Source organism: Haliotis asinina, chromosome 12, assembly GCF_037392515.1.
Source record: "Haliotis asinina isolate JCU_RB_2024 chromosome 12, JCU_Hal_asi_v2, whole genome shotgun sequence".
In the NCBI taxonomy this organism is placed as follows: domain Eukaryota; kingdom Metazoa; phylum Mollusca; class Gastropoda; order Lepetellida; family Haliotidae; genus Haliotis; species Haliotis asinina.
Genome location: NC_090291.1, coordinates 37,298,249 through 37,316,696, shown reverse-complemented (window position 1 = coordinate 37,316,696; position 18,448 = coordinate 37,298,249). Strand labels below are relative to the sequence as shown.

Below are 18,448 nucleotides of genomic sequence, written 5' to 3'. Positions count from 1 at the left end.
AGCGTTCCCAGGCAACAACTAAACGGTTTGTCTCATCACATGCATGTCGGGTTGCCTGATCCCCTGTCTAGTTCCGTACTCGTAACATGTATCATTTTGAACCAAAACTGATTACTTGTGTATTTTGCAATATCAACTATTGCTCGTGTTGGTTGGCTGTTTAATGCCCCACTTAGCAAGCAATATTTCATCTATTTGTCGGCGGTCTGTAAATAATCAAGTCCGGACCAGACAATTCAGTGATCAGCAGCATGAGCATCGATCTTCGCAGCTGGTACTAGTTAACCTGTATCAACGAAGTCAGTCAGCGTGAACACACAACCCCGTTAGTCGCCGTCCACCACAAGCTTTGGGTACTGTGGGCCAGTTCTAGCCCGGATCTTCACAGATATCTATAGAGATGTAGTGGAACCACTGAAGATTCTGAGGTATAATAGGCCCTCAGCAACCCATGCTCGCCATAAAAGGCTACTATGCTTGTCGTAAGAGGATCGAGTGGTCACGCTTGCTGACTTGCTTGACACTTGTCATCGGTTCATAATTGCGCAGATCGATGCTAATGCCATTGATCACTGGATTGTCTGGTCCAGACTCGATTATTTATAGACCGCCGCCATATAGCTGGAATATTGCTGAGTGCGGCGTAAAACAAAACTCGGTCACTGAGAGGTGTAGAGTATTCTATCTGTACACAGGTCCGTCATGAAGCTGTTGCGTGGCAACTGGGGAACGAAGGTGGAGTTCATCCTTACTTGTGTGGCGTATGCAGTAGGTCTGGGTAATGTCTGGAGGTTTCCATACTTGGCATTCAAGAATGGAGGAGGTGAGGCATAGACACGAATAAACCTCACTGTCATGTCAGTCCGCTGCGTCAAAATTGTATACAGACATTTCTCTCCCTGTGCCACCTCAAGTAAACATGAATGTACGCACACACGCACGCATAAACGCACTAACGTATCGATTCACATCCATACATAAATCTGACAGACAGACACACATCCAGCAATCCAGACATACATACATACATACATCTGACATCCATGCTTACGTACAGACACACACACAGTTTCATTTACTCACAGAAACACAGAAATATTATCACTGACTCAGACCTTTACAAATGTTGATTAACCGTGACGTTAAACCTGTTTGTGTTCTGTCATGTGATTAATGGGCGTTCTCCACACTGCAGGTGCGTTCCTCATCCCATACTGGATGATGCAAATGTTCATTGGGATGCCTCTGTTCTTCATGGAACTGTCTTTCGGCCAGTTCGCAGGACAAGGCCCTATCACCATCTGGAAGGCCAATCCTCTACTTAAAGGTAGATAGAAGTTGTTTCTTGCTATCTTCAAGTGTTTTGTGGAACGTTGACCTTAAAAATTCTGGTATGATTGTAATTTGTCTTGTAGGTATTGGAATCAGCATGGTGATTGTCTGCGCCCTCATTGTCCTTTACTTCACCGTCATCGTCGGTTACATCGCCTTCTACTTCTTCTCCTCCATGCAGTCCCCCCTACCCTGGTCTCACTGCGGTCACTACTGGAGTAGTCCCAACTGTCGGGTCGATATATCAGGTAATCCTACAGTACACCCCGGTCTCACTTCGGGCACTACTGGAGTAGTCCCAACTGTCGGGCCGATATAGCAGGTAATCCTACAGTACACCCCGGTCTCACTGCGGGCACTACTGGAGTAGTCCCAACTGTCGGGTCGATATTGCAGGTAATCCAACAGTACACCCCGGTCTCACTGCAGGCACTACTGGAGTAGTCCCAACTGTCGGATCGATATAGCAGGTAATCCTACAGTACACCCCGGTCTCACTGCGGGCACTACTGGAGTAGTCCCAACTGTCGGGTCAATATAGCAGGTAATCCTACAGTACACCCTGGTCTCACTGCAGGCACTAAAGGAGTAGTCCCAACTGTCGTGTCGATATAGCAGGTAATCCTACACTACACCCTGGTCTCACTGCAGGAACAGACACACTGGCCTAACCGCGGTCATCACTGGACAAGTCCTGGTTACGGTGCCGTTAATTCTATGTGTACACCTCCATCAAGATGTCCAACAGTATCGCTGTTGGCGTTACTTGACAGGATGGTTAAATGAGGTAATCGCTATAGAAATACCTGTCATCAAACTGAACTGAGGTCGCTGCACAAGAGGTAATCCAAATTTTAGGTGCAAGTCCCGAAATACTCTTTCACGCGACTGGGAGATGGGCGTGGTCATGGCCATTGTTGCTTGTAAACGTAATAAATGTTTGTGTGTCGTGAACTGTAAGAAAGAGAAACCTTCCCGCTTTTGAAGTTTTACGACCTTGATACCTCATTCGGTATATATTCGCAGTTGCCTCTGCTAACATCGCCACACAGAATCACACCATCAACGGGGGAAACGTGAGCCTCAGCGGCATGAGCCACAACAACCACACCATCTCCCCAACTGAAGACTACTTCAAGTACGTACAACCCGAACCAGAAGGAATTCCAGGCCAGAAATGGTCCTTAACCACCTGTATGTTGGTGAACATCCGGGTTACAATTGGTCTTCAGCAACTGAAGCTTGTGGTAGCAGGCGACTAACCGGATCGCGTCAGCCTTACTGACTTGATTGACACATTGTATCCCCATATGCGGAGACCGATGCACATGATGTTGATCACTGGATTGCCTGGTCCAGATTCGAATATTTACAGACACCCGCCATATTGCTGGCATATTGTCGAGTGCGGCAACATTATTTGTTGAATATAAAATAGCATAACAACGCTGGCTAGGGTGAGAGATAGCAGGTCCCAGCGTGTAAAATGTAATGTCATTGTTAGCTGACAGTTGTGTCCGTTTGTCTGTATCTCTTTAACAACAATCCACAGATAAAGCTACACATTTTGCCATTTCGATTGCCCCAATTGCAAAGGACCTGGATTGGCCACATAAAACATGAACACAAACCTGTAAAATAGGCCTTAGATATTTACTTTTGGAATAAGCAAATGATAATTATGATATATGTGAGTTTACTTTCTATGGTTAACACAGTCACCACCAAGATGAATGTAATCTTCAAGATGAATTATGCTCACATTTTTCTCTGTCTCTAATGGTCGCATTCTCTGCCTCGCTCTCTGCCCGTGGTACACGTGCACTGTTGCAGACATTTCGTCCTGGAGATGACGTCAGGCCTGGAAGACATGGGGACTGTCAACTGGAAAGTGTGTCTATGCTGCCTGTTTGCCTGCATTGTCGTGTTCCTGGTGCTACTCAGGGGAATCAAGTCTCTCGGCAAGGTAACCAAGTAGAAATCACACTCTTCTTTTTGTGGTTTACAGATCATAGTGGTGTAGACAGTGCATTGGACACCTTCTGATGTGCGGCCATATAGCTAGATTATTGCCAAGTGCGGGGTTAAAGAAAATACAAACAAAACATCATGTGATGTGAAAAAAAGGAGGCTAGAGAAACAGCCTAAGTAAACTTTGTGTCAGTATTATTCGTTACACAGCTATACTGAGTCCAACAAACCTTATGTTCTTTAACGTTGCACTCAGCAGTATTCATGCTATAAGGCCGCACATCAGATGGTGTCTAGTTTGGGCCCAAGTGTACATAAACTTGCGAGAGAAGGCGCGTCTCGGCTTATGTTCGTCCTGTCTGGTGCCGGTGCTACTCTGTTCAGTCATAGCACACAGACTCCGGACCAACTGGTCCATGTTTTTAACTCCTTCATGGCCAACACCAGGCAGGGTAACAATAACTACCATTTTGTAACGTATTTTGGTACGGTAGTACTAGCAAAGCAAAATTTTCTTTGTATGATGCCCTCATGTTTACGTAGCATGTAACGTTGCACTTAATTTTACAATAATAATAATAATAATAATAATAATAATAATAATAATAATAACCACCTTCCTTGGCACAAACAGCATATCTTAAAAGACATGATGGCGTGGCTCGCTGCTTTTATTATCGTCTCCGCCATGCCTGTGGCTTTGACTCCGAGGTCCATCCATGGCACGACCCTGAGCATGTCCAGGGCGTCCTGGAAAATGCCAGCTATAAACTTCTCTGGAATAGGCCAATATACAGCCTGAGACGAATTCCAGCCAACAAACCTGATCTTGTTCTTTTTGATAAAGCCAATGAAATTATTTATATCATAGAATTTTCTGTCCCTTTTGACAGCAATGTGATTGGCAAGATTCAGGAAAAGCATGATAAATATGCGGACCTCGCCTTTGAAATGTCTCGCTTACATCCCAAGTACACAGTCAGGCTCACAGACATGGCTGACGCATGTTATCGTATCCCATTTGCGTAGATCGATGTTCGTGATGTCAATCACTGGACTGCCTAGTCTACACTGATTACACACATGCGGCTGTATTAACGCTGGAGTACTATAAACAAACCGACGCCCGGATTGAGACACAGTTCAACTTTAACGGTTGTTTATGCAGGTTGCGTACTTCAACGCCACCTTCCCCTACGTGTTGTTGCTGTCCCTCCTCATCAACGCCTGTCTCCTCCCGGGATCCACGGACGGAATCCTGTATTTCCTCACCCCCAAGTGGCACCGCCTGGCAGACGCCTCGGTCAGTACTGTGCCCCAACGACGTAGTCAACATTCGCTTCTTTGTCGGACAATATTTTGGCATCCATATATTCGCATTGCATCCATTTAGTAAATGTAGAACCAATTTCCTTTTTCATATTTATGCGTAAATTACAGGTCCCACTTCCACAAAAGATCGTAGCACTAGGTTTGTCGTAAGTTAATGTTATAGTGTGTGAGATCACATTAGCAGTACTCTGGCAGGACAAGCAAGGTTTTGTTGTTTTGTTTGTTTTTTCTCACTGGTTTAGAGTCCATTCTGGCGTTGTCAGTAACCTGGCGCAAGGTTACTTCTCTTACACGTACGAGGATCGGATTACGGCGGTTTCTAAACCCAGAGTTTATTCTTGTTCTGTGACAGTTATAAATGAGAACTTCCCTCGCATACAGCCTTGTATTACCCGTAATAATCTTATGAGCGAGGTACAAGTCATTCACCAGATACCGACCTATTTTAACGCTCATAGATGTCGAAACTGGCTGTGGCAACCGAAATCGCCCCGTTAGCTAAATCTTCCAGACTGTCTCTATACTTGCTGATACACATTCCCAGGTGTGGAGCGATGCAGCAACACAGGTGTTCTTCTCTCTCGGAGTCGGCATGGGCGGCCTCAACCTCATGGCTAGCTTCAATAACTTCAAGAACAATTGTCTAAGGTAAGGACACGTTGTTTGCGAAAAGTAATAAGTAATAACATAAGTAATGGGATGCTATACTGGCTCCTCATGTTCATGTCTGATTCCAAGAATGCCATATTTATTACATTCTTTTCTTGGAATGCAAGTTTTTGGGGTAGTCTACTGGTTAAAGCGTTGGCTCTTCACACCGAAGATCCGGGTTCGATTCCTAACATGGGTACAATGTGTGAGCCCATTTCCGGTTACCGTTGTCGTATTTGTGTCAAGGGACGCCCTACTAGTGCAAAGTGTTCACTATTAGTGTCATATTTGTATCTAGGGACGCCATTCTGGTGCCATGTGTGGACTGCTTCACCAGTTTCCTGTGCGGTTTGGTAGTGTTCGCTGTGCTTGGCTTTATGGCGCATGACAAAGGGGTCACTGTCGAAGAGGTAGCTGTAGGAGGTAAGCCATTTCACGGGGGGTAAGTCACCAGAGTAAGCCACTCAAGTGGGTAGTCACGAGGCACGTGTGTTCGTAAGGTCTTTTTGAATGTTACGGATTATTGTCATCAAAAGATTGCCAGAACAGAAACAGAACAGAACTTTCATTACACTCAGGGCAGGATACTCGGGTATCCTGAGGTAAAAATATTCTGTAAAAACATACGATGGTGCGATGGTTTACACGGAAGATTGTAAAGTTTTAACGACACAAAATATACATAGTTTTTCACTAATTCTTGACAGCTTTTGTTCTTTGCAAGATTTTAGACCCAAAATACACCAGTCGGCATCTGAGTTCATTAGGAGTACCTCCCTAGTTCAACATGTATAATGGCGTTCTTCTCTCAAGGGGAAGTAATTTGTGTAAGTTAACAAGGACAGATTCTATGATTTTACAGTTTTCAAAGCCCTAATGACAACCTATTCCAGGACCTGGCCTGGCCTTCATAGCGTACCCCGAGGCCCTTTCAAGGATGCCGGTCCCCACCCTTTGGGCCATCTTGTTCTTCTTCATGATGCTTATCATAGGATTCAGCTCTCTGGTAGGTTATACAACAAGTCCATGCAAAGGTGACTGGGATAAGTTGGGGTAAAAGAGATGGCGTGCCGCTCCGGGAGGTTGCGTCAACGCGATTCAGTTTCAAGCCGCCTTAATAAGGACGGTGATAGCCACACCCTCTCACCCGTATAAACTGGACAAAATGTGTTAGGGTTATTGATATTTTTATGACTAATATCTCATCAGTGTGTCAATGAATATATAGATCATTATTTCATAATTTCAAAATTTACATATATCCCTAACTGTTTTTGTCCAGTATATGTCAGGGTTTATTTTTGAATTTTTGCTTCTCTACTTGACATATGTATATAGATAATGTTTAATACCGGAAACAGTTGTGGGGTCACTCTGTGAAGTGTATATCTTACCCATAAAGAACTGGTCTTCAGCGACACTTGTCGTAATAAGCGACTAACGTGATCGGGTGGTCAGGTTCGCTGACGTGGTTGACACGTATCATCGTATCCCAATTGCGTAGATCGATACTCATGATCACTGGATTGCCTGGTCCATATCTTCCTACGAACCTCTGTTCTAATACAGCCATATTTCTCGGTTCTCATATAATCCCCTCCTAGCGGCATAAGGCACCCGTGGCGAGCCACCTCCTCGTGGTGGGTGCTGGGTAACGCCAAGAGCTCGCCGACATCCCCGTAGTGGACCCGGGAGGATATTTGGTCCACCAACCCGTTTGCCGTGGGTTGCAGCCCTGTGTAGGCGGAGGAGGGGATCCTGGTGGTTGAGAGCAATAGGAGCTTGCAACCGTGTTCCTGTTGCTCAATACACCACTTCGGCCCTGACTTCGCCTAGACGGGTGGTCGAATAGGCCCGGTTCGACCAATCGGCTGGTCATGCCAAGCCCTGTGCATGGGGCATTATTATATTTATCAATGCACATATATCATTTGGAATCGTTGTAAATTTGGACTTGACTATATAATCTAAAACATTTTGAATTTGAAGTATGTTGTTCTGTAATTTGCCTAGAGTCCTATGCCAGAAGGCGGTGGCTCATGGGCCAATCTGGTAGAATTATTAATCTCTTAATTCTTCTGCTGGAGTATATCATCCGGGTATCCTTGGTGCTGCAAGCTGGAGGCCCGCTTGCTTTAGCATTGTCCTTGTGATACTCCATGGTGGGTGGGGAGCTCGGATGATGAATCATATGACACCAATCATGGCTTATGAAATACCCCCCAAAAAAACCAAACGTCCACTTGAAATTGATCCCGTTGATACTTCTCATAGACCGTCTCTATCGATTGAGTATTGGCCACGTTTCCTCGTTATTGAGACTCCGGACAAGACACCATTGAAGTTGAACCCTTTCGCAGTATCTAAGGGCATTCAAGGTATTGCTGGGGATGTCAAGAACATTAGACGCTTGCGTTCGGGTGCATTACTAATAGAGTGTGGCAAGAAACAGCAGACAACCAATCTGATGAACATTGAATCTTTTGTGGGCATTCCGGTCACGGTCTCTGCTCACAAGACCTTGAACACAAGTAAAGGTATCGTCAGAGATCGTGATCGGTTGTTTGCTGACATGTCCGAGCTTGATATAGCATGCGAAATGAAGGATCAAGGTGTGCTGTATGTGAAGCGCTTTTCCACCCGAAAAAACAATGAAACAATCCAAACAAATACCTATCTGTTTTTTTTTTCATTGCCAAATGCTCCCAAATCAGTAAAGGCGGGTTACTGCAATATCCAAGTTGAAACCTACATCCCCAACCCGCTCAGGTGTTTTAAATGTCAGAAATATGGACACGGTGTATCTACCTGCACATTGTCTGTTGTGTGTGCTCACTGTGGTGAGAAGACACACACAACAGAAGATTGTGACAGTGACTTTAAAAAATGCACTAACTGCTCTGGCGACCATTCATCTTCGTCAAAACAGTGTCCAATATGGAAAGAGCAAATGGCGATTAACAAAATAAAGTTCACCCAAAATATCTCTTTTTCTGAGGCAAAGAAACTGGTGAAGAGATCTGACCTTCTAGAAAGTTATGCTACAGTAGCAAAATCATCATCTGAATCCAACTCTAAAATAACAAAATCATCCACAGGATGCCAAACTACCTTGACTTGGGTCATTTCCGACTCCCCACAGGTTTTATACCCTGCTATATCATCCCAGACTGAGGAATCACTTCCTACTACATCAAAGTCCTCTGATCATAAGTCATCTTCACAGTCACGCTCTGAGTCTCATTCAACAGCTGATAGACAACAAATTGTTAAAACTAAACCCAAACCTAAGTCTGATGCTTCAAAGCAACAAAGTGGCAGAGTTCCTAAGGGGTCACAAAATAAAATTCAATTGTTTAATAAATATGGGTCTCTTGAAGATATGGACGTTTCTGAAAACGTCCATTCTAGGGCACATAGCTTGTCGCCCTCCAAAAGAGTGCGGGGTAGATCCCCAAAAAATCCCCCCAAAAGATAGTTTATTCCAACAATATTGTACAATGGAACTGCAGAGGTTTGAGGACTAATTTACATGAATTACAGCTATTAGTCCAAGATTTCACACCTTCAGCGTTATGTCTCCAAGAGACATATTTAAAACAAACAGATGCATTTGACCTTCGCCATTTTAATGCATATCATTCTTTTTCACCTCCGGGTGATAGAGCCACTGGCGGGTCATCCGTTCTAGTCAGACAAAACGTTATTCAAAGCCCTGTATCACTTAATACTAATATGCAGGCTGTTGCTGTGAGAATTACTTTACATGTAGCGTTTACGCTATGCTCGCTGTATATTTCGCCGTCTTCGACGTTTGCCAAAACTGATCTGCAAGCTCTCTATGACCAACTCCCGAAGCCCTGTATTATAATGGGAGATTTAAATGGGCACAACCCTCTCTGGGGTAGTGTAAATATAAACGCTAAAGGTAAGTTGTTGGAGGACTTCTGTTCTGACAACGATTTATGTATTTATAATGATGGCTCCAATACGTATTTACACCCTGGGACAGGGACCTATTCTGCTCTTGACCTGTCACTCACAAATTCAGAACTACTTAATGAATTCGAATGGTCAGTCCATGATGACCTCTGTGGAAGTGACCATTTTCCTACTATATTAAAAGCTGTAACTCCATCCGATGTTCCTCCATCATCAAGACGGAATTTTAAAGAGGCTAACTGGACTTTATATGAAACACTGTGTGCTGAAAAGCTTAAACCTGAACGTTTTACTGACGTTCCTGATGCTATTAAATGTTTTTCTGATGAATTGAACTCCATAGCTGATGAGTGTATACCAAAGTCCTCTGCAGTTCCACACATAAGAAAACCATGGTTCAACGATGAATGCAAACAAGCTAGGAAGGCAAGGAAAAAAGCAGAACATTATTTCCGTCGCCATCCTATGGTGCATAATTTGAATAAATTTAAAATTTTAAATGCTAAAGCACGGCGTACTTTTAAACAGAACAAACGCCAATCTTGGCAAAATTATGTATCTAAAATAAATTCTCGGACACCCATGTCCAAGGTATGGAATATGGTCCAGAAAAGTAAAGGTAAAGGTACTAAATCTACTGTCAATCATCTTAAACATGGAGATCAAGTACTTACCGATAAATCAGATATCGCAAATAAACTGGGTGAAACCCTTGCTAAACACTCTTCCTCTTCTAATTATTTACCTAAATTCCAGCAGTATCAAAAACAACAAGAAAAGAAAACTATTAATTTCAACTCAGATAATGGGGAAGATTATAATGAAACTTTTTCTATTCATGAGCTCCATACTGCTCTTGATCAAGCTCACGACACTGCTACAGGAGCTGATAACATACATTATCAACTCCTGAAGCACTTACCAGAATCCTGCCTAGAAACTCTCCTAAATATTTTTGATGATATTTGGACATCGGGTAACTTTCCTTCATCATGGCGTGACGCCATAGTAGTACCCATACCTAAACCTGGACGTGATCATACCGATCCATCCAATTATCGTCCGATTTCGTTAACTAGCTGTGTTTGCAAGACCATGGAACGCATGATAAATAATCGACTTGTTTGGTACTTGGAAACAAATAACCTTATAACTGATATACAGTGTGGTTTCCGTAAAAACAGAAGTACTGTCGATCACTTAGTGCGACTGGAATCATTTGTTAAAAATGCACTGATTAATAATCAACATGCTGTGTCTATCTTTTTTGATCTTGAGAAGGCATATGACACAACCTGGAAATATGGTATTTTAAGAGATTTACATGACTTCGGCTTGCGAGGTCGTTTGCCTCAATTTATTGCCAACTTTTTAAATAACAGACAGTTTCAAGTTCGAGTGGGTTCTACCCTGTCTGATCATTACAATCAGGATCAGGGTGTTCCACAAGGCAGTATTCTGTCTGTCACACTTTTTAGCATCAAGATAAATAGTTTATCAAAAGTTTTAAACGATTCAATTGATGGATCGTTATTTGTGGATGATTTTAATATTTCTTGTCGTGGGAAAAATATGCATACCATTGAACGGCAACTGCAGCTTTGTTTAAACAAAATAAATAAATGGTGTCTTGAAAACGGCTTCAAATTTTCTAAATCGAAAACTAACTGCATACATTTTTGTCGTAGATATAAACCCCATAAAGATCCTGAACTGTCTCTAGATGGGACGCCCATTAAAGTTGTGAAGGAAGCCAAGTTCTTGGGTCTAATCTTTGATTCACATTTAACTTTTTTACCACATATTAAATCACTTAAAACTAAATGCCTGAAAGCACTTGACTTGTTGAAAGTTGTTTCAAATTCAAAATGGGGAGGGGATCAAGCTACCCTTCTCCATCTCTATCGATCACTAGTTCGTTCTAAACTTGATTATGGCTCAATCGTTTACGGGGGAGCCTGCAAAAGCAATCTTAAACTTCTTGATCCTGTCCATCATCAAGGTCTGAGACTTTGTCTTGGATCTTTTAGAACTTCACCTATTGACAGTCTCTATGTTGAAGCTGATGAACCTTCTCTTGAGCAGCGCCGTATAAAGTTAGCTTTACAATACATTACTAAATTATACTCTAATCATTCTAACCCTGCATATAACTGTGTTTTCAATCCCCTTTATGAGGATTTATACAACAAAAAGTCTTCTCTTGTCCCGCCTCTGGGACATAGAATTACACCTTTTCTTTCTGCTGCTGGGATTCAGCTGGAAAACATAGCTCCCTCCCGTCTTCTTTCTTCTACTCCCTGGCAGTTGGTCAGGCCTCAAGTAGACCTAACATTGACCACATTTAAAAAATCAGAGACTAATGAATTACAATATAAGCAAAAATATAATCAATTAAAACATAAATATAGCAATTATAAATCCTTATTTACAGATGGGTCCAAGGATGGTGGCGCTGTGGCTTGTGCCACTGTCATTGGATCCAGAACAATATCTTCTAGATTACCAGTTAGTAGTTCTATTTTTACAGCTGAAGCTAACGCCATATTAACAGCTCTCAAATATATTCAAAGACACCCTAAACGTAAACAATATATAATCTATTCAGACTCTCTTTCTTGTCTCCAGGCGATTAAAAATTTATCATGTAAACATCCACTTTTAATTGACATTATTGAATTGTATAATAATCTTGCTACTGGCCAATACGACATCGTCTTCTGTTGGTTACCCAGCCATGTAGGCATTTCAGGGAACACAATGGCCGATCTTGCTGCCAAGGCAGCACTCAACAAATCTGTGACACCGCTTCTTATTCCCTACAGTGATTACAAAGCCACCATTAGATCTTACATCCGTGATCTGATGCAAAAGAAGTGGGACACCCAAGTGGGTATAAATAAATTACATGAGATAAAACCTTACATTGGTTATACCCACTTGGGTTGTCAATCCAGATTTGAAGAGGTCATACTACGACGATGTCGTGTTGGCCACACTAGATATACTCATGCATACCTGTTGAAAGGTGAGGATCCTCGATTTTGCATCCCTTGTGATGAGAGAGTCACGGTCAAGCATATTCTGCTTGACTGTGTTGAATTCTCCATCACAAGGGATAAATATTTTACAGTTAAAACAATGAAGGATCTTTTTACCAACGTTAATTCTCATTTTATTATAGGTTTTTTAAAAGAAATTGATTTTTTGGGTGAATTTTGAATAGTATGTTTCTGTAAATAGATGTATTTTAATGATTGGTAGTTTGAATTAGTAACTTGAATTGTTGGTGGCTGTACCCTCAAAGGGGGTTGAAGTATTGTAAAATTATTGTCCTCCTGAGAGGGTACGTAAGTCCACAAACATTCACAGTAAATTTAAGTCTGCCAGGTTTTTAATCGTAGTATTCATGTTGTTTTAATTTTGGCTAACCTTTCGTACAATCGCCAGCAGCTGAGGGGATGATGTAAATCCAACTAGGGTCCATGCAGGTAGCAAAGGTACTGTAAGTCCCCATGGTCCCTAGTGTGGTGATCTACCTTCAGTTGTTGGCGATCTATAGTCTGTTTTTATTATGTATTGTCTAAATAGTGCTATTAGTTTTAACTTTCCATACTAGTTTTACTTAAAACTGTCATATGCTAGTTGTTTTACTGTCCTCGATTGACAGATTTTTCCATATGCATATATTTAATTTAAATGTTCTCGTCACGATATGGCTGAGATATTGCCGATGTGACGTTAAACATTAACTCACTCACTCACTAGCGGCATAAAATGGCAGCAGATTTATCTCCCTTTTTTCTGTCCAATCAGAACACGTGTTACATCGACTTAGCTTCAAATTGACAAATCCAAGGAAAGTGGAGAAACAAATATGAGATGACTGAGTTCTGTCTAGAAGAAACATTTGAGTATCGCGCTCTGGAAGAGGTTCTAGTTTTCACGATGCATCCGGAAATTATCGAGATCTTGCGAACGATCACTTTTGAAACAAGGTCGCTGACTGCACTACTAAATCTGATTGCCACCAATCACGAGTCTTGAATACTCGCACCATGAAAGGGTCGTATTAGAACAGAGGTTACGTAGGAAGATATGACAAGTAACCACTGTGGGAAGAGAATGTTGAACACCAAACCAGTCAGCAAATCTTATATACATGTATCTGACTTGTTTCAGTTCACTATGACAGAGACAGCAGTTTCCTCGCTCTGTGACGAATACCCTTCGTTGTTGAGGAAGACATGGAAAAGAACTCTCATCTTCCGAACTATCGTCTCCATTGGTCTCTTCCTGTTATCGTTGCCAATGACAACAGGGGTACGTTTAACTGACCACAAATAATTCACAACAGGATGGCAGTACTCCATAACGTTACATATAAAGCAATCGTATTGATCATAGGGCAATATAAAAAATATTGGTTGGTGCTGAAGTCTTCTGGACGAATTGCATGTCGTAATGATGTCGTATAGCAAGGGTTTGGAAGGGCATGGATGTGTCATCTACGATTTTGTCTTGCAGAGTTGCGTCCCATGGGCGCGCCGGAAATCTGTGATTATGAATCCAAGATCCCCCGATTATTTTTCTAAGTTTGTCAGCTGCTTGCTCGTGTGTTTTACTAAAATGGGACATGTCTAAGACCAGCATCTCTTCAGGATTTCCTCCAAAGTTGAGCTGACGCGCTGTGATATTACTAGTACTGGAAATATAGCAGTTACCTATTTGGGTTGAGAAGTACTTGAGTTACTTCCCTTTGGTCGTCCAACGTTGATCAAAGAAGACCGCTGCATGTAGTCATAGGTAACGACGTTGTTTTGCAGGCTGGCATCTACCTCCTTGACATCGTCGACTCCTCTGTAGGCGGTTTCCCTCTGCTGATTATTGCCATCTGCGAGATCGTCGCTGTCATGTACATCTACGGTGAGTCAAACATTGGCAATTTAACGGGGCTTCCAGACACGGCGGGTACTCAGGAACATGTATCAGCAGTAAGAATCTTTGTTTAACCAACCAATCCAAACACTGCCTTTGCCCGACGAGAGGGAACCTGACCACAATTCTGACCAATGAGAGATCAAATTAGATGTGCCGGTATTTCTCAGGATGTGATAAAGACGTCGCTCCACGTTGATCATATTTTCAACCACTTGTCTACCGGGACTCGGCGAAGAATCAGCCGCCAGGTATGTTTGATAAGTTCTTCCGTAAAACATCTGCTTTTCATATCCAGGGTACAGAAGGTTTGCGGAGGACCTTCAGATGATGATGGGGAAAAAGATGTCGGTGTACTGGAAGATGTGCTGGTGCTTCATCGCCCCAGTAATTCTCGTTGTATGTATACAAAAGACTCCACTCCAATTGCCATTTCCCAACACGAGTCGCACAGGAAGGTGATGCGTGGCAACTCCTGAGCAGAGTTGTGTCCCTTGGCCAGACCAGAAAGATCTGGCTGTGGGATTGAATCTCGAAATGGTTGTCAAACCATTTCACTCGCTCACTCACTCACTCACTCACTCACAGTACTGAAGCCGACGCGTTGATGTTTTCACAGCTTTACTTTAGGCTTTTGCATTCATAAATTAGATTAGAGGAATATTTGAACGTTTTTAGACTTGGGTCTAATTAAACTAAGTGCAATTCAGTTGCTGTCGTACATGTACACCGACCTCACCTTTTGTTAACTTTGTACGTTCTCACGCTACATCATAGGTCTGCCTCACATCCGACCTTGTGCTTCCCCAGTACCGTAAGGTAAATCTGCTATATTTCTTCATCGTGGATGAGATAAAGTGTTTATTAAACATTTTTTACCCAGTTACTTAAGGATGTCCTGTGTCTCCAGGGTGTGATCGTGTTCAAGAGCTGCCGAATCCAGCCCCTGGGGTATGTAGAGTACATCTACCCAGCATGGGCACAAGTACTGGGCTGGTTGGTCATGACAGTTTGTGTTATCTTCATCCCGGGCTGGTTCGTTGTCTACTTCCTTCGATATGGCGGATGCACGGTGAGCAACAGATTATGACGTAGCAGCGCGACATGACGTAGCTAACGTTATGCAAGACAACATGACGTTACTGACTTTACGCAAAACAACTCGATCTTACGAACGTCACGGCTTACCAACGTTAGACAACACACCATGACGTCACTAACCTTAGGCAACACACCATGACGTTACTAACATTAGGCAACACAACATGCCGTTAATGACGTTCGCAACACATCATGAAGTTACTAAGTTTAGGCATCACAACATGACTTGACTGACGTTTAGCAGCAAAACATGACGTTACTAACAATAAGGAACCCAACATGACGTTCCTGAAACGTTGACGTATCAACCAACGTTTACACGCTCTTGTTTACACGATATGATATTAAACTGATATGCAATAAGAGCGATTTAACCATAATAGCATGCGGATGTTGTTACAGATTATTAAAAAATTGTCCCGGCCGGCTCCTGACTGGGGTCCCCGGCTGCCCGAACACAGGACTGGTATATACGCTGACAGTAACGCTCTTGGGACGTCGGGCATCCCCTCAATCGTTATCAGCAACGTGGACGACCAGGCTTCTGAGAACGATGTCAAGGGCGTGAGTAGCAAGGGGGGATTCGATTCGAAACACAGGAATGGCGGAGAGAAGCAGGACCCACCTACTGGGCGTAAGGCCTCGCCAAGAGGAAGCGTGAAAGGCAACAAGGTCGGAAGTGTCAAGAGTGCCGGCAAGGTCCATGCCACAGACGACAGAGAAGTCGGGAACTACGTCAAAGGGGCCTCCGTGGAAATTAAACGTGCTGACAGCGTTAAAAGCGTTAAAGGGGCACCGCAAGGCAGTGTGAAAGGGTCACCCTTAGCATCTGTTAAAGGCGCTGTCTCGACCCCTGTGAAAGGAGCGTCGGTAGTGAGTGTCAAAGGGACACCCGTGACCGGTGCCAAAGGAGCGACCGTAACCGGTGTTAAAGGAGACATCGTAACTGGTGTCAAAGGAGGGACTGTAACCAGTATCAAAGGGGAGGCCGTAACCGGTGTTAAAGGGGTAACTGTAACCGGTGTAAAAGGTGAGACGGTAACCGGCGTCAAAGGGACCACTGTAACAGGTGTGAAAGGAGAGACCGTAAGCAATGTCAAAGGAGCAGGTGTAACCAGTGTCAAAGGAGTATCAGCAGCCGGTGTCAAAGGAGCACCAGTAACCTGCGTCAAAGGAGCACCAGTAACCTGCGTCAAAGGAGCACCAGTAACCTGCGTCAAAGGAGCACCAGTAACCGATGTCAAAGAAGCTTCCTTCACCGTCGTCAAAGAAACTGTCGCAGGCAAAGTCAAAGACACAACTGTAATCAGTTCCAAGGCGTCAAACGTTGCCATTGTTAAAGAAGTATCAGAGACCAACAGCCGAGGAACCCCCGAAGTTCCAGTGATCCGAGACTTCGGGGAAGCAGAGGCCACTGGTAAACATGTAGGCTTCTTGAAGAAGATACAAGATGGAGGTATCGCTGTGTACGAACTGGAGGATGCTGCCATGACGGATGTGATGCCAGGGCGGAGAGGGCAGTGGTAACGGGTTACCTCACTGGTTATATGTGAAGACGGTAGGACACAGTCAGTAAGCATCCACATGGAAGATACCTGAACACTCCTGTAAATTTTGCATTGGCCTACCTCACGCTACATCGACAATATTGGCTGAATTGTATATGTTTGGGTTGAAAAGATGCACATTGTTTTGGTATTTCCGGTGAATACAGACATGTTGGTCACCAGACACAACCTTGATGCGCAAGGTCACTGAAGCACACATTAGAACTCTTATTACACACTTCACTCACCGCAGTGTAACAGAGGAAGCGGGACGCCACGCTCTCATGGATACAAATCATTTATCAAAGTAGAATAACCCGGTAACAAGCGTAGAAGAGTAAATTTCCTTAGTCTTCTTTTTAGATGACGCCAGGCAAAACTGAGAAGACTTATGCCTAAAGGCCCCATCTTAACCTGACCTTGACCCACCACAATATACTTGACCTTGGTACATCATGGAATATATACGGTACATCATGATACCGCCTTTACTACAAATGAACTCCACATTGTGTATTCTTAAATCTTCTTACTATACTCTTTTCTTTATGGTACATTGAATATTATAATCGTGTATGCGCTCGCGTATTGTTTAATTGATTAAATGTCACTTATTTGTACATCTAGTTATTATTATATCACATTTACATACACATAAATGATCCAATAAACATTTTTATATTACGAGTCTTTATTTTTTCAAAATCGCTTGGTAAATATGAATTACCGTTATCATTCAGTATTTTTGCCAATGGAGAAAGGAACAACCCAATGTTTGCCAAACTCAAAAACTGATTTAAAACTAGATCCAGTTTAACTATCATGTCCAGTGATATATTCCGCATCCCACAATGACAGGATGGTCGCTTTCATTTACCTATGTGTGACAATCAAGTGTACAGGCAGGCGCGTAGCAAACCAATGCTTTCGTGCAAGCCCGATAGGTTGCAAAGCTTTATATGAAGATAGTACCGAGCGCTTGTTCAACCTTTTTAGCAACAATCATGAGTAAACCTGTGCTTTTTTTTAAATAATGGTAGCTACGCCTGTGACAGATCCCCTGGTATTATGACGAATCCCATTTTTTAACTTGAAATGTATTTTTACAATGTTCTCGATTTCAATTCTGCAATGTCCAACAGATGGCCGTATGCAAAGTATCCCCTGTTCAAATGTTTAACCTTTTGAAGCGAGAGACGACAGTGATTCGGAATAATCCATGTTATCCTCTTTGATGTTGCTTGAACATATTCCAGCAATCACTTTCGTGATCAGGTAAGCTCTGACTGGTCTTGTGCAAGGTCGTTCAGTGGGTTAAAGTATTACATTGAACGTGGTAATTAACACGGAACTAGATGATATGATGAAAACGTTCGCTTGTCACGCTTATGACCCGGGTTGGATTCCCCACATGTGTACTGGGTCTCTTTTCTCCTCGATGCTGGAATAATACTAAATGCATCGTTAAACTAATCTCTTGCTTTTAAATGATATTCATGCATTTAAGTATATTGTGTGGCTTAAACACTGCGAGGGCTTCTACCGCAGTTTGCCTTCACAGTATGACTTCCATTATGTAAATGTGATGTTTACCATACTGACAATAGGTAATTAGTATTGCGTTACACACACAA

General features: G+C 42.9%; 1 protein-coding gene across 1 annotated transcript; it reads left to right on the top strand.

Annotated features, from left to right (window-relative positions):
* The first annotated feature begins 702 nt into the window (after positions 1 to 702).
* LOC137258905 (sodium- and chloride-dependent glycine transporter 1-like) lies at positions 703 to 17,394 on the top strand. The gene is made up of 14 exons (XM_067796600.1): positions 703 to 823; positions 1,196 to 1,327; positions 1,416 to 1,580; positions 2,359 to 2,470; positions 3,166 to 3,298; positions 4,472 to 4,606; positions 5,180 to 5,283; positions 5,585 to 5,709; positions 6,180 to 6,292; positions 13,411 to 13,551; positions 14,055 to 14,154; positions 14,465 to 14,565; positions 15,077 to 15,238; positions 15,670 to 17,394. Exons 1-14 carry the CDS (start codon positions 703 to 705, stop codon positions 16,792 to 16,794), a joined length of 2,769 nt encoding a protein of 922 aa, XP_067652701.1. The 3' UTR covers positions 16,795 to 17,394.
* The last annotated feature ends 1,054 nt before the right edge of the window (positions 17,395 to 18,448 follow it).